Genomic DNA, 16,799 nt, shown 5'->3' with positions numbered 1-16,799 from the left:
ATGATGTACAGAGGTGGCTGCTGCCCAAGGAATTGTGGAGGTTCATAGCTGTGCCTGAATCGTAAGTCTCCTACAATAAGAGAATGGATGCCAAGGAGCATGATCTCCAAAACAAAACAGCTCCTTTCAATAGAGAAAAAACTTTGCCTAAAATCTTTGTAAAAATCACAATGGTTGAAGCATCTTCATTGTCAGCAAACAACAAAACAAAACCCAGAAGAAATAAAAGAAATATGTATTATTGGGCTTTAAATATTGTCCTATGGGAGAAACATTAAGAAATCAACCAAAGACAGAAAAGATGATAGATATTTAATTTCCACAGTGAGATTAAACAATTTTCATCATATACAAACATACCTACTTTACTTTAGATACACATGAACAGCTACAATATTCAGCATGAAAACTAATGGCCGAAGAGAGAAGAGACTGCAAAGAATGGGAAAACTGAGATGATCTGCCATAATCAAATAGAGATAAGGAGAGTCTGAAAACAAACACTCATGTTTAAGTAGTTTATAAAACCTTCTGGCAACAGGAGTAGGAGAAAATTTTATTTTATGTATTTTTTTTCTCACACCCATCTACATATGTCTAATGAGAACAAAAATCTCCAGAGATAAATTACAGATAGTGTCTGTAATCTAATATATACTTAATATCATGTGGGGAGTGAACACACCTCTGTGTCAGAGAGAAAGAAGCTGGTTTGGGAAATTAAGAAATAATATTTTTGTTTTGAAACAATGATTAGTTCTGGGTAGGTATATTAATTGGAACTGTCAAAGAAGATTAGTTAGGACAAATACTACAACCATAAAAAGAGAGAAACTGAAAACAAGAGATACATTCTTTAGTTCTCTTCCTATTTGGATATGTCAACATTGCTTTTGAAGGATGACAGTAGGAAGAACTGTATGCCATTCACATAATATCTAGGTACAAGTGTGTTGCAAAGTCATGTCTGTGCTGCTAAAGTTGCTACCACACTTCAGATGGGGTGACACAGGGAAACTGGGAAGTCTGTCAATGGGATTCATCAACCCAGAAGTCCTTAGGTGTTAGGAATCATTGCGTTTTCCTTCTGCCTCTTGACTTTCCAGCAAGGCTTTGGATGATGACACTTCTCCACCCTCTGCTCCTGCATCTAAACAGAGACAGACATTTAAACATTTATAGGACACACATTCTCACAGCTTTTTAATGCAACCAAGTATTTAGGTTCACTAATCATCTCTGTTTGGACTGGTTCTTTACTACCACAGTCATGGGTGCTTTAGAAAGAGAGATTAACTCAAGAGATAAAGGACTTTGAGAGGCATCTTCTAAAAGCTGCTGCCTGTTGGTGTTGATTTGCCCAGTTCTTGCACAAGCTGATCAATGTGCATTTGGCTGTGAAAAATAGATTGGAAATAACTTTGATTTACTGTTACTATTTTTTTTTCTGGGTAATTTTCAAAATCAAATTAGAATATTGCATTTCTTTGAGTACTGTGTGATTTCAGTTTATGGACATGCCAGTTATCTGTCTGACCTTCTTTGACAAGAAATACCTACATTAATTTATCCTGTCTTTGCAAGATGGGGGATTTTTTGTTACTCTGAGTTGGAAGCTCACTTTTCCACAGATCAGAGTTGAATGCTTACATGACTGACATAAATAAAAGCTCCAGAGTGTCTCTGGTCATTATGTGTATTGTTCCATGCTTTTTCTTTTGATCAAGTTTACTCACTGAGAAGCAGAAATTCTTCTTGCCTTGATTTCCTTGCAAACCATAATAATAATTTTCACATTACCTTCAAGCCCCACATGGTAGTACCAGTGGTACAGCATACCCAAATCTATGGCAGTCCACAGCTTTTGGGGACAAGGAGAGATCTGCTTAGCACATCTGGCTGTACTGTCCTCCTCTTCATACTCTGCCATCTCCTCCACAGTCATAATCTAAGGGGTACATTTTCTGACTTGCTATAAAATATCAAAACCACCAAATAGAGTTATATATCTTGGTCTCTACATATCACAGCAAATATATAATGCTGCACACAGTTCATCAGCTAAAGCCCTTGGCAGAAGCTGCTTGATGTTTTAAGTCTGCTCAGAGATTCAGAGGCTTTGGAGTTCTGTAGTGATAAAGAACCAAGTTATTTGACACCCTCCAGCCTTATGTAGCACAGCAGTGTTGTGGAAAGGAAGACAGAGCAATCTCCTCTATTGGCTGGTTCTGGCAGGTTTGACATCTAATATCAGTGGAGTCTTTCAGACAGGGTAGAGGAAAACAGTTTGTTAGAGGAAATCCAATCTCATACTTGCTGGCATTTAGGTGTGCAAGAGGTGCTAGTTAAGCTGCTGAGTGTTATTGGCAGAATGGTGCTCTAACACAGGTTACCAAATGTGAAAGATCAGTACAGCTTCTTGCTCTCAAATTTCTTGCAGCCTCCTTTTCAACCTTTGGATCACCAGTTACACCAATCAACTACTCCACGTGGTTTCAGATCACCTGTGGAAAGTCTCAGTACTCCAAAACTTACACACCACCAGAGGATGATCAGACATGATACAGATGGTCTGCATTTCAGAGTTAGGCAGCAAGATAAATAGCTGGTGCCAGAATCTCTCCTGTTCATCTCATGAGAACATCAACTTCGTGTGGCTTGCAGAGTACATGGACATTTGTATCATACAGGTATGGTCTTTGTGTATTCATTAAAAAAAAGTAGAGCAAAGTCTTTTTTCTCTTCTAAACCAGAAGGCATTAGTACATCCTGTTCCTGACTTTTCACTATGGCAGTAGCTGACAGCATTTTAGAAAGAGGAAATGTATGATCCAATGAGCATTAGCTAAATTTGAAACAAGATGGAGAGAGTTCTCCTCAACATTTCCCATAATCTTCACTGATTCTGAATTTCAGAGTAGCAACAAAATAGGGCATACTTTATATAGCCATATGTTCCATCTTTTCCACTTCTCTCATTTATCTAATTTCTTTGTTCTGAGCTGCAAATGACTTTCCATTTTTAATGACTTATTGTTAAAGTCAGAAAGAGGCAAAAGAACTGCCTGTTAGAGCCCCAAATGTTTCACAAACAAACTGTTTCCCTGTCACAGCATTTGAACTTCAAAACTGTCTTTCCATTTTGATGAATTTTCCTCCGTTTGCTTGCTGTCTCATCAAAACTAACTTACAATGGGGCTGAAATTCCCATCTGAGACTTGTGGAATTCCCATCCCCAAAAAGTACCCAAACTGTCAGAGTGGACCTGACTGCCACCTTTATTCACTTCCTATTATCACTACTGTAAACTGCTGATAACAGAACCTGCTGCCTTCCAACATGCTCTGGCACAGCTATATGTCAATAACAAAAGCCAAGGACAATTCCATGCTCTTAAATGTTCTTCAAATCCTGGCAGTGCTGGTCCTGTATTTCTAAGAAAGCATCAGTACACTTTGCTAAAACTAACATAGCTGTGTTTAATTTCTTCTTATTCTTAATGAATTGGATGAAGACAAGGAGAGGAGGACTATTGTGTCATCTGGAGGGCTAGATATTTATGCCATGCTGTAACTTTACTTATAAAAAGATTTTCCTATTTGTTTTGTAGGGATATAGTTTTCATATTCATAGGGAAGAATGTCTACTCAAGACAAAATAGTGCCTTCTTCCAGATCCCATTCAGCTTCTTATTTTCTTTGCTTCTCCTGGTTCAAGTCAGTATATGGTCATTTGGCCCTTGACACTCCTCCAGGAAATGTTCTTTCTACCTGCTCAGCAGCCCTTTGATGGGCCTGTGTGGGGTTTAGATTACAGAACCCCAAACACCTGATTATAAATTAAATCATCAAAATAGCAACAATTTGAGATCAAATAAATCCTTCCCCCCAGCCTTTATGGTGCTTTAGGAGGCTGTACACCTAACATCCTGTAATGTCTTTGGGCAATGTAAAAGGAGGATATGCAATCCTGGAGACTAGGAATCCCTTTAATGATTTACTTCAGATTCATGGACCTCAGATTCACACCTCAGCACAGGCTTGCCTTCTCCTTTGCTGCACTCACACCATCACTGCTCCTGGATGTGGGACCACCTGTTGTGGTGGTACCACAACAACAGTGGTGAGCATGAGAAGAAAAAGTTTTCTGAGAAAAATTCTGATTCAGATTAAAAAAAGTAGGGACAGACCATGCTTGGGGCTAGTCTATATTTTTTGTTTCTTAGGCATTAGAAATCAGATTTTTCTGAATCTGAAAATTCCCCTGAAGTCACTCTGAAAGTAAAAAGAACTCACAAAGCTGGAATTGATTAGACTTGTAGTATATCAATAGAGTACCTTATCAAACTAAAGGACATGGCAAAATAGGGCACTGGTAGCAAAGTTGAAAGCCTATTAAGCAAGACTAAAACACTATAAACACTACTCTTAATGTATATGCCTGAGTTAATGTTGTATTAACAGCACAGATGTCTTATGCAAAGTTATCTCAGTGTAGTAGTACACTGGGATTTATAGCTGGAGTGATGTGTTTTCCAAGTTGCCCAGAAATACAACTGCATTTTCTTGCCCTCAAGGGAACTGGAATTCAGTTCCCAGCACTGAACTGTTTCCCTAAGCTGCTAAAACTGGATCTGTGGATGTACATGGATATGGGTTAATATTAACTTGTCTCATCAGGAGGCACAAGTAATAGCTGCTTTGGAAGGTTGAATTTAATTCTAGATGATGAAAGGAATATTAGTATTGATATCAGAACTGCACGGTGGTGGAAGTAAAAAAAAAAACAATAAAGAATGACTGCATAAAATGTCCTTAATGCATTACCTTCTGAAACAGAGAGCTCAGCCAGTTTGTGTGGCAGGTCTGAAGTCCCAGCACCAGCAGGAGAGCCCAGGATATCTGGTAAGGCGTTTCGGCGGCCTGCCCGTCCTGATGCTGCAAAATCTGTGACCACAGGCTCCACATCAGTCATTGCTGACTCCTTTCCTCATAGCAACATCTGCACATGGAACAAAAAGAAGAAGAAAGCAGCTGTAGCCTGATGGTTGCTAATCACCTGCTCAAAAGTACAATAGCCAGAGGCTTTGCCCAATGGTTCTTTTGTTTTTAAAATCCATACATTTCAATACGGAGTGTTTAAGCTTTATTTCTGCCCCTGAAGAAGACAGAAGACTGTGCATGTCCATACCGTGCCATTTGCACATCAGACTGGCAAAATGAACACTCTGCACTAACAAGAAACCTGTGAATAGGGTCAGCAACAGGCCTTTCTGCCAGCCATCTGTACGTCCTTTTACAACCTATTCCCTCTTTTTTAAGTGGTTTTGCCATACAATCACTTGGAAGAGAACTAAAACTCTCATACAGTCTGTGCGAAGTAAAGCATGTTTTCCTTATTATGAATCTTGTTCACATTCATATTAAAAATCTTGTTAGAACAAACTCATTTCACAAAGGAGCAAACTATGTAAAATGACCCCTCAAAACACAAACTGAAACTCTTTGTAGAATTTCTTTATCCTTCACATATCAAACCATTTGTTTTCCTCTGCTGCTTGTTAGCCTGGTTTAACCTTCACTTGAGCATGAGACTTCTATCAAATAAATAACTGAATTCTGGAAATAAGGGAACCAACCGTATTCTGGTCCTGTGACCCCTGTCTCAAAGCCCCTTGAACTGAATGGGAAAGCTACAGACCACAATGGGCTTTTGATCAGGCACGGAGATGTTTGTATGGTCACACCCCGAGATAAAGTGTGAACACGTGGAAGAGAAGAAGCATACTTATCTTCAAGTGGCACATAGAGTGTGAAAACTGCCCTTAGTAGTCACAAAAGGCTACAAAACAATCATTTACACAATAATATGATAATTACCAGAGCAATTTATAATAATTAGGTATCCATCACTCAATTAAAAACAATAGTTACTTGCTGTATATGAAAGAAGTTCTGTTTACAATGTTGGAGCAGGAATGTTGTCGCTGTGTAAACACGGTCAGTGCTTTGTGTGGGAAGGGATACAGATGGCACTGGAGACCAATCTGGCAGAAGGCTGTTAGCTTTTGGTTGACAACTGGCTGTATTTAGACTAAGAACTGGATATGGAAAGTGTTGATCATGTTAGAGTTGTTCATATAAGAAGCAGAGCATTACAGTTCCCCTTTTAAAATTCTGCTAAGCTTGGGAAATATTATTGCTTTCATTTCATGGATAGAAAAGATTATACAAATACATAACAAACTTGCTCCCATATGCAGAGGGGAAGAGGCAGAACTTTGATTACTGATGTTGACCTGCCATTTCTACCACAAATATTTTCTTTTGTCCATCAAAATGCCCTTCAGCCATGTCAATCCAAAACCAAGAAGAAATATTCTCAATCTTCTTTGTTTCTCTAAGTATCTTGTAATAGAAGACATGAATCCTTCTTGGCAACAAACAAAGACACGAGTAGGACTGCCAAGTCTGAAAGGTGACCTGAACATGGAAATAAACTGCTTGCTTTAACCAAGGGCAGTAAGTGAAAGGTCTCACCTGGAGATCTAGCAGATGGTTCCTGTTCTGCAGGAAAACAGGTAAAATCCAAGTGAAACTTTTCCATTAGTGGCAAAATGTAGAAACTTATATATGGGCATTCAAGAATGACATTTTTCAGAAAACACATAAAAATCATGGAGTCATCAAGGTTGGAAGAGACCTTTAAGATGATCCAGTCCAATGGTCAAACATGCTTCAACATTCTCAGATTTAGCATTATACTGTCAGAGGGTGAGATCAGCACTTGGCATGAAATATGAAAATAAGGAGAACGAATCCATGTTTATATAAACAGTCTCATAGCTTTTTGGGGGAATTCATGTTTATTAAACTCTAGATGTCCTAAATGTTTATCATCATATACTCACCACAGAAAGTAAAGAGATTGTAAATTACACTTCAGAACAGAAAATTACACTTCTTTTGCTTAGTAAAATTGTTAAAATTACTCTCAATGCCAAAATACCAGAATGCTTGCATTTTCTGCCCATTTCATTTCAGCCATTAATACCGTGGAGACAAAAGTATTGTTGTGAGTAGACTGCTGTAAGATCTGCAGAATGACATTAACACACACTTTCTCAAGCCTGCCTTGTGGACTTCCCCCCCACTTTTCTCTCTTGCATAGATGTTTTAACCTAAATGGTTACTTTTTAAATGGAGAAAATCTGGTCTACAACTCATGCCATATGAAGCTACTCTCTTTTGCAGTACAGTTTGCAGTAAAGTTTGCACTTTTGCACTTGTTTCAAAGCCCTCCCTTTCCTCTCCAGCACATCTCCTTCTCCTCTGATGTAATCTCCCTTCACTGCATAATGCTAGACAACCCAGGAAGATGATGAAGGACACAGCCTGATGTGCCTTCATGCAAGTGAATTTGATTTATGCACTTGATTAAAAAAGTATGCAAATCTAGACAAATCTAGAACATCTGTCAGCAGAAAATCACCTGATCATTATCCATCTGTCTGGTGGCCAAAATTTAGCTATCTAAAAATACACCATCCTTTATATACATAACATTTACCATTAAGGGTTTTCACCTTTGTTTTTTCTATCTACACTGCACTAGCACAGTATGTTCTCAAAGAATATTTGAAAGATGAGGGACTACTTAAGAGGCTTAGAATTGACATTACAAAACGTAAGTCCATTTATAGGTCCATATAACCTAAAACTTAAGCTCAACTCCCAATATATGACTGACATTATTCAAAGTAGCTTGCTGCTATACTTGAGAGAAATGACATTTTGCTCGTTAATTTTCTAAGGGATTTCTTCAATTTCATTCTGAGGCTCTCTTATCAGTATTTTCTAAGGCCTGCATCCAAGCAAGGATTTTCTCTGCTCTTCATCTGTTTCTACCTTTACATTTCTTAACACACTCATTGGAAAAAAAAATCTACCTTTCTGGCATCTTCTTGCATCTGTTAAGCACAGTATTATTCATGCCTCCTCACAGAGTAAACAGTAATTACAATGTGCACAGCATCTATTTTTCTCAAACCCACTCCTCCTCCTGCTGCCAACATCTCCTTCAGCTTCACTGAACTCATTTTGCTCTAGCCTTATCCAAGATAAAGATACTCACATGTTGCCAATGTCTGTGTGCAGTTGCTTCTCTGAGTTTTCAAATTACTGTTGTAATTTTTCTCCTGTGTCACTGCTCACCAGACTAATGGAGCACAGTTCCAAAAGAACAGTGCCAGATTTCCAAATCACAAAGTTCTGCACTTCCCCAGCTCCCTTTCTGGCATAGCAAAAGTCCAGTTCATCCAAAAGTATAAGGTGACTGGATGGAAAAAATGAGTTGGGCCGGGCTAGAGGCTGTCTGCAGTGGGTCAATAGTAGGAAGGCAGATGCATGTCCAGAAGGGCTCACCCACCAGTTAAGACACTGAAGGCTGTGACTGGCATCCCAGCTAGCACTCCATCACCAAGACTGACTTTGCAGCTCATTACTGGACCAAGACAGTGTAAAGAAGGTTTTAGATTATATTAGGTTAATCCTCTCATATATGCCTCTCAAATGCCTGCAGGATCACCCAGAATGCATAACAGGCCACTCAGGTGTGCATGGGGGAAGAAAACGCTCTGCTTGTGAAAACTGACTACAGCCAAAAGCAAAACTCAATTAATGATCTATCAGGTATTCAGGGAAGTGTCCTCAGACAAAACAATGGCAGGTAAACTACCAGTGGCATTTTCTCTAAAAGACAGCTAGTTTGTTAATCTTTGAATCTTCTTTTGCTGGCAGCATAGCCATCCCTTTGGGGGGAAATGAGTCACAGAATCTGGTAAGAATTTTTTTTAAATAAATGACAGGAAAAGAACAAATAATTCTCCTGAAACAATTTGTGTTGAGAATCAAGAGAAATAATGCTTCAAGGTGGTCAGTTGCAGCAGGTGCCACAGTCCATATTTAATGTCAGTGTTGACTCTTCTTCACTCTTATCTGCTAGAAAATAGATAAATCACCACCTTAAATATTTGTAAAAGCTATTTTTGCTTCTGATCTTTCTACTGTCTAACACAGACAGAACACCAGATTTGTTCTGCTTGGAAGGCCAAACTATTCCTCAATAAATATCAAAATGTTCCCAACATTGGCACTGTGGCAATTCCACTCCATGCAGGAGCCTAAAAGACCAAACATATCATTCCTTGCTATTAAGGCACTTTTGTCAAAAACGTATGAATAGTCTCTGCCTGTGCTATCAGAGAAAGCTACATTTCCCAAACACTGTTTGTTCTGAAAGCCCTTTAGTAGAAACAAACTGGAAAGCATGAAATCCTCACACAAAACAGATGAAAAATTCAATAGTCAAGTAGTACTTTCAGAGCCAGACTGACTGATACTGTCTTGGGGGTTTCATGCTGTAAGATGCATTTCAGCATCCTAATATATTCAGAAATAAAACTTTAGTCCTTCAAGTGGTGTTTAGTTTGTCTTTATTTACTTGTAATGAGTGTTCTCCATGCACCTCTACCCCAAAAGCCTGTAGGTTCAAAATTTTCTAAGGAGAACAGAAAATTTATTGAATTAAGTGCTTCCCACTGTGCAACTGAGATGAAAACCTCATCTTGCTATGCAGTCGCCACGCTTTCACATCCACTTCTGCTGCAGCTGCATCCTCATGTCTTTGTCTCCTCTTACCAAAGGTCTCAGAATAGGAACATTCTCATTATCCTTATGCTTTATTACGAGCCATTTCTGGACCATAGACAAGGGGAAAAAAAAAAAACCCAAAACCTAGGAACATCTATGCTTTTAAGGAAGACAGCCTAGAGATAATGATGATAACTAACAGTAACCTGGGCACTCACACAAATTTTGTGAGAAAAATTTCTCTTCTGTGTTTTTTCACATCAGGAACATTTGTTACACACTGGCAACCCTACTGCTGGGAAGCATACAGAAAGACAAGCAAGTGTTCTTTACCAATACATCTTTACCTTATGTATATCCAAACACAAGGGTCTCGATTTCATTTGGAACTTAGGACAAAAAATCACACATTTCTTAGTATGCAGAAGCAATATAGCTAAGTATATGAATGTTAGAAGTGATCCACTGAGGAAAAAGAAGTAAAATTGCTACCTTTCAGGTTTTTTAATGTATCACTAAACTATAAACAAGAGTACTTTTTGTTATTTCACCTTAGAAGGGTGATTCGGGTTTCCCGTACCAACAGACTTGGCCTTTCTCAGAAAAATGTTGTTAGAAAAATCAATGAATTTTTGTTTTAGGGAAACTAATCATATCCCATCTCATTAAAACTGCAGTGCTGAAGCATGTCCCTCTACATCTGTTTCAGTCTATCTGTTACAGCCTATATAACGTGATATTTTTGGGATGATATTTGAAAGTCTGGTATATTGTATAACAAGTTTTCCCTTTTGGTTCTTTGCAGTGTACACAGCTGTACAGAATTTTTACACAAAGGTCTTGTATATTACTTCTCTCTGGGTACATGACCTGCTCTACACTCTTGCACCAGAAGCAACATCCTTATCAATAGAGTGCAAAAATGGCTTCCATACATGATCTTCTTAATGCCAAAATGGTCAGAGTGAAATATCATAATTGCTCCATTTCCTCCATTTCCTAGTCTCAGAAGCACTGAATAAATACCCAAGATCTTGATCCTGTTGCTCAGAAATCCATCATTTTAGGGCACAGAATCTGAAAAACTTGGCCAAAGCTGTAGGACATTTTTTTCCTCAGAATGGAACTTTGAAACTTCCAGTTGAATTTTCTGATCGCTTCCATAAAGCTGATATTGTGCTCATGGGAAAGACAGGAGGGAAAAAAACAACATAAAATTGATCCTGCTGCCTTCAAGCTTCTGGAGAATGCACAGATACTAATGGTGCTGTTCACCCTCTACAAACCCTACAGAGTAGAAAGCTTGACTGTGAGATGTGTCTGACCCCTGAGTATGCACAGTGTTCTGATGCACAGGAGAGCACAATACAGAACTAACAGCAGCTCTAAATAATGGCACAATTTTCTCTTTGTGAAAGAAATTAAGGGAGAGAGGAGAAGGGGTCATGATACTGACAACTGAATCAGAAGCTATCTGCAGCAAGTAATAAATGAAGTGACATTAGCTGAAGGCAGTCAATACCAGGCAACCAAGCTTGTCACTTTCCAAATGTCTGTGAGTGACCAAGAGCAATCACAGATATAAATGTTAGTTGACATCATGGGAAACACAGCTCAACTCTAACTCATCGGCCATGCTGCAAAGAAATCAAACACATCCCCTACTATGGAAAAAGAATTGAAGCTCATTGGTTACAAACCAACTGACCTACCTAATTCTTCCTCTATTTTGTCCATTCATCCCCACAGTTTTCATTTCCTGTTGCAAATGCATATGCTACTTCTGAGTTCAGCCACACAGTTTCAACCTGCTAAATCCTTTCTTAGAATCTGCATCTGGCCTGAAATTCAAAAGAACTTTGCTCACTTTCAGGAATATATATGAGGAGTAATTTCAGAATTAGAAATAATTTTTTTGGCTAATCTTGCCTTGCAGAGTCCCTGCAACTACAGCATTGCAGTTCAATTTTATTTATGATCTTTTGCACTGTCAAAGGCACACAAGGAAATGAGTATCCCCCAACCTCTCCCGTCTCCTTTCTCCTCAGCTGTTCAACTGGGAATTCCTTAGAGAAGCATCAAAGAATTTTTTCCCCTCTGCTTTGGTATCTGCTGCCCCCACATCCCCCATTCCTGTAACACAGACAAGTCATCTACATAAGCCAGCACATGTACATCAACCTGTATTCTTTATTAGAAGCAGTGAGGGATTTAGTTCTTTACTTGCCAGCTCTGTGGAAGAAAACTATTCTGACAAAACCACTGGGAAAGCTGAGGCAACAAAAGGGCTTGAAGCATCCTGGAGCCCACTTATACAATGCACTCCAGTAAAAGGAATCAGCCCCATGAAATGTAAAATGCTTTTGTGAGAAGATGAATTTACAGTTTAGCAGATATATGAGAATGGAACAATCCCATGCATGCAACCAACATGGCTGTGTACCCAAAGTCTCTCACTGGGGAAGGCCCAAAGCTCCTTGAGAGCTTACTGCCATGAATGAGGAATGTTTCCATCTGCTCAGAGTGAATCTGAGTGTACCTGTACATACAGGATGTTCCCAGGTAGGGAAGTCCTTGTAGAAGTGCTTACACAAGAGGAGTTGTAGAGCAAGAGGAATTTCCTGGTAGCAACATGTGGGCACAAAGGGATGAAAGCTGGGACTACAAGGCTGACAGAGAAGTACAAACATGGGGAGCTGTAACTGTGCTTCTATGTAGAGAAGAGAGATTACCTGAGGGTCTATGAGAGACAAAGAAATTACATGGGAAGCTAAAGGGACATGGGAAGAAAGGAGAGCTCTGGAACCTTATTGAGGAAAAGGAACAAAATCAGTAGTGAGGAGTTTATTTGGAAGGCAAGCAAGATAAGAGGAAGAGGCTTGTTCAGTTCTGGAGTACCCTGCAGGAGACCAGCTCTGGTGCAGGATGAGCAGAGAGATGGGCACAGTGGAGACTCTTTGCTTGGCAGCAAACTAGCTAGGTAACAGCAAAACAGGTTTGTCGGTTTTTTTAACTTAAAAAATGTTTACTACACCAAGAATCATTCTTCTCAGGGTTTTTTTGAGGGGGATAAATTTTTTAGCTAATATGACATGTGCTACAACACATTGGCCATCAAAGATGTGGTATTTGTGACAACCTTTACAGACTGATATTGTTTGGAGGCCTCAACAAGCAGCTCCAATAAGAGCTTTTGCCCAAAAGTGCATTTTTTTGCCCTGCAGACAGCACCCTTCCAGGGAGAAAAGTCCCTGTTTATTTCATATTAAGACCTCTGGAGTGTTCCTTGGAGGTAGAAGTGGATTTGGTGAAGGGGTTACCTTTCCATTATGAAACTGGTGAGGGACAGAAGCTTATGCTTCTTTCTATTCAGCAGTTAGGTGATAACAGCCTGGCAGCCAGCAGGAATTGCAGTGAGAATAGCTGCAGGCACCTTGCTAGGTTCCTAAGCCTTCAAAGAATGGGACTGAGACCATTTCCATTACAAACCAAGGACAGGCTCTTAGAAGTACTTTATTGATTTAGCTATGCAAATAAAAGCATTTTATTTTATCTTTGTCACAGCCAGGTAACATCCTATAATTATATATATATAGCCAGATTAATTTTAATTTATTTATATGATTATTCCTTCTTCAGACATACAAATTGTATTTTTGTAGCCTGGATCAGACCAGGAGACCATTTGATCCTTGTCATGGACTTCTTCCCTGCTCATCTCAGTTTCACCTGACTGATGTGGAAATACTTGGGTTTAGCCAGTTTTGCAGTAGCACTCCCTAGCATTTCTTCACCTGAGCATAGGAGAGGATACTGTCTGTCTTATAATTATGTAGTTATGTCAGATGAACCCTTTGGAAAGCCTAAAGTCCAACCAAATCCAAGCACCATTCTTCTCCCTGAGTAAAACTTTCCTATTTAAGTTTTTAATTTCTGCAGTCGGGTTTCATAGTGCAAACACACACAAGGAGGAGTCACAATTTCCAGAATAAGAATTACTCATAGCAGTCTGTTCTAATAAAAAAAAAATTTAAAAAATCTCAGCACAAATCAAACCAGCACAAATGAAGTGAAACTTAGTATTCAATTGCTACTTACTCATAGAGGAATGGAAACAGCATTTAAAACAATGTAAGCTTAAATCTATTCTTTATTGAGTAGTAAAAGTTCTAACATATTAATAAAGGCTAATTTTATTTTCTTTACCACAAGCCTACCTGCCTTTGTCATAAAGAGTTTGTAAATCTAACACTTCAAGTCTATTATTCTGCTTGCTTCCTTAGGCATCAGGAAGGTAATGCAGTTGAAAACTTCAGCTATTTCAGGAGTGCTTATTGTTGATGGGGGCATCTCTACCACCTTCTTCAGCAAACATCAGTCTGAGCCCCTAAGATACCTTGCAGACATCACCCCAACACTTCTCTCAAACACAGTTCTTGGGGTCTCAGCACTTTTTGCTTTTTCCGTGAAGCTCTGCATAACTATTTCCTCCATAATTATTAATCTATTTCTCACTTCAGTTGTGTCTCATACTCCACAAATGATCTGGGCTTCCTGAACTATTCTTCTGGCTCATCCAAGAATACTCCTGGAAATCCAAAATACCTCATTTGGCATCCTTCACAAAATAGGATGCTGGAAAGAAAATAATATATGCTCAATTCATTAAATGTTTAAATAGTTAATAAAATATTATTTTATTAACTCAGTTCAAGGGCAGTAAAAGGTCTTTGATTTTGCTTGTATAAGTAACTATTGCAGGATAATTCTATAAAGCTCTCTCTGCTGGTCTGCCTGAAGGTTTTTCCAATTACATTTTTCTAACTAATAAAATATAATTTCTTTCCCTAAAAACTTTGTCTTGACCATGTCCTTAGACCACCACAGGTGCTGGAAAATTCTGCAAAATCATTCTGGTTCAGTTTGCCCTCAGGGGAAGACGAACCAACAGAGAGGAGAACACTGTGCTCTTCAGAATGACCTGGTGACTGTTAAAGTGAGCCCAGGCAGGAAACAGCCATTGGGCAAGTGAAGCCTAACACAATGAAAATGGAGATAACCTCCAACTGCAAGTCAACCTGGTGCCCTGAAACAGCCTTTAATGAGTTACTTAAGTTTCGTACTGCTTTCCTTGACATGTCAGTGACTTTCACATTCACAAAGATGAAAAATCAATAGGACATATGGATATATTTTGAGAAGTTATATGACTTTGTTGCACTGTCTTCAACAATTGCATTTTAAATGAGGACCCTCTGCTCCTTGCTGGGTATGTTCCATTTATACTACGTTTATGCTTTAGCATAACTTTTTTTTTTGCCTCAGAAACAGTATTTCTTCAATATTCAATGAATAATTTTTCATTTTCATTTCATTCTCCAGCATACATTGTGCTTACTCTAATACAATTTCACTGAGGTCACAGTTTTCCTGTTCAATCTTGGCAGTAGTCCAATTTACTGATTTTAATAAAATTAAAGCTAGGAAAATTTGCCCCCCCCTCCATGGTGACTCACCAAGAAAACAGACTGAGATTTGAGAAATCCATCTTCTTTTAGGCTTATAATTCAAGTTAAATAATGACCCTGATTCACAAGACTTTCTCAATTATATTTACAACAGACTTGAAATTGCAAGTAAAAAAAATAAATGCAATCAATTACAATTCACTGAGATATATCCTGATAGTACAGGTTTACAATTTGACCCTGCAGTTCCCCACGTACTTCATCTAATTGCAAGGTTTGTGTTGCTTCCGCTGAAATTTGATAATTTCAAAATAACAGCCAGGACACAGTACGAGCGCTTTGACATTCAAGAGAAGATCACTGAGTCAGATTTGTCCCACTCAGATGTGGTGATATGAGTTATCTCCAGGGGATAGGACACCTGATGATAGAGTCTCTGGTTACCTGTGCACCAGAAAATCTGTGACTGCACCACGGTCAGAGACTGCAGGGTATTTACACCCACAAGCACAAAGGATCAGAATAACAAAACTCTTGGATTTAATCCTCTGCCAGGATGTTCTGAGACTGGGGGGAAAGATTTTTCCACAGAATAAGGAATATAGGGGAATAAGTATTTGAGAGCATCTTGTTCTTAATTTTTTTGGAAAAGAGGCAGCTAAACACTGCTCCACTGAGAATCATCAATGAAAGAAATTAAATAAATCAAAAATCCATAATCCTACAATCTCCTGAGGAGTCATGAAGGAAACAAATAGGCTATATGATTATCCATATTACACATTAGGAAATTTTTCCCTAGAACTTATTTTGGATTAATTTTACACTTCAGGTGAATGGTTTATCTGCAGTACTATACTTGCTTTCCCCTTCCTACTTTTAGATGACTGTTTGTTTCCTCTGCATCTCTACTAAAAGGATATCATTGATCACAGCAATTTATAAACCTCCCTGACTTTCATGCTGTTTCAGAGTGTCTCTTTTTCTTAAGAGAATAGGTCTAATAGGTAAAATTCGTAGTACTTACAAGCCTAAACAAGTCAGTAAAGAACACATGGGATTAATTTGGTTTAATTTCTTTAGCCTTTCAATATACTTCCACTTTATGAAAGTATGAATCATCTCTATTACTCTCTGATGACCTTAGTCTGGGACACTAAACCAGCCTTCCTATCTTAGGGCTTCACAGTTATAGACTAGTTTCATAAAAAAGAAGACATATTTCAATCAAAATTCTACTAAGGAAATTACTTTATGGTCTCAGCGAGCTTACTTGGCAATTAAGAAAAATTATTGTCTCTCAAAAAATCTAAGCCCTAGAAGCAAATCCCTACCTCCAATTATAATAGCATATCTGTTTTGCAAGAAAAAAACCCAAACAGACCTTTCCAAGGCAAGTATGAGGCTGGCAGGCAGGTCATTTCCACACAGCTGAATTAATGTATTTTAAATTAATTCAATTAAAATTATCTCTAATTAAGGCAGATGGCTTTCAAAGAACCCTTTCCATTTTGATAAATGACCTTCAGTATACATGCTATGCTATTTGAACACCTGGATTAAGTGCTTTAAATAGGGCCCAGAAAAGGTGTATTTATATCTCAATGATAAGGAGGCTGTGAAAATCACCAGTACATATGGGATGATTTAAAAGATGACAGTAGAAAATTAAAGTGTACTT

General features: G+C 38.5%; 1 protein-coding gene across 3 annotated transcripts in view; it reads right to left on the bottom strand.

Annotated features, from left to right (window-relative positions):
- Nucleotides 1-219: 219 nt before the first annotated feature.
- Nucleotides 220-16,799, bottom strand: part of PKIB (cAMP-dependent protein kinase inhibitor beta) — a 53,013-nt gene continuing 36,433 nt past the window's right edge. For all 3 annotated transcript variants that reach the window (XM_056488256.1, XM_056488258.1, XM_056488257.1), the window contains exons 2-3: nucleotides 4,827-5,001; nucleotides 220-1,150 (exon numbers count right to left, since the gene is read on the bottom strand). In XM_056488256.1, the coding sequence (XP_056344231.1) occupies nucleotides 1,065-1,150; nucleotides 4,827-4,974 (234 nt within the window). In that variant the 5' untranslated portion in view covers nucleotides 4,975-5,001 and the 3' untranslated portion in view covers nucleotides 220-1,064. The remainder of the gene's footprint in view (nucleotides 1,151-4,826; nucleotides 5,002-16,799) is intronic.

The sequence above is a fragment of the Oenanthe melanoleuca genome, chromosome 3 (genome assembly GCF_029582105.1).
Source record: "Oenanthe melanoleuca isolate GR-GAL-2019-014 chromosome 3, OMel1.0, whole genome shotgun sequence".
Classification (NCBI taxonomy): domain Eukaryota; kingdom Metazoa; phylum Chordata; class Aves; order Passeriformes; family Muscicapidae; genus Oenanthe; species Oenanthe melanoleuca.
This window is presented reverse-complemented; position numbering and strand designations above follow the sequence as displayed.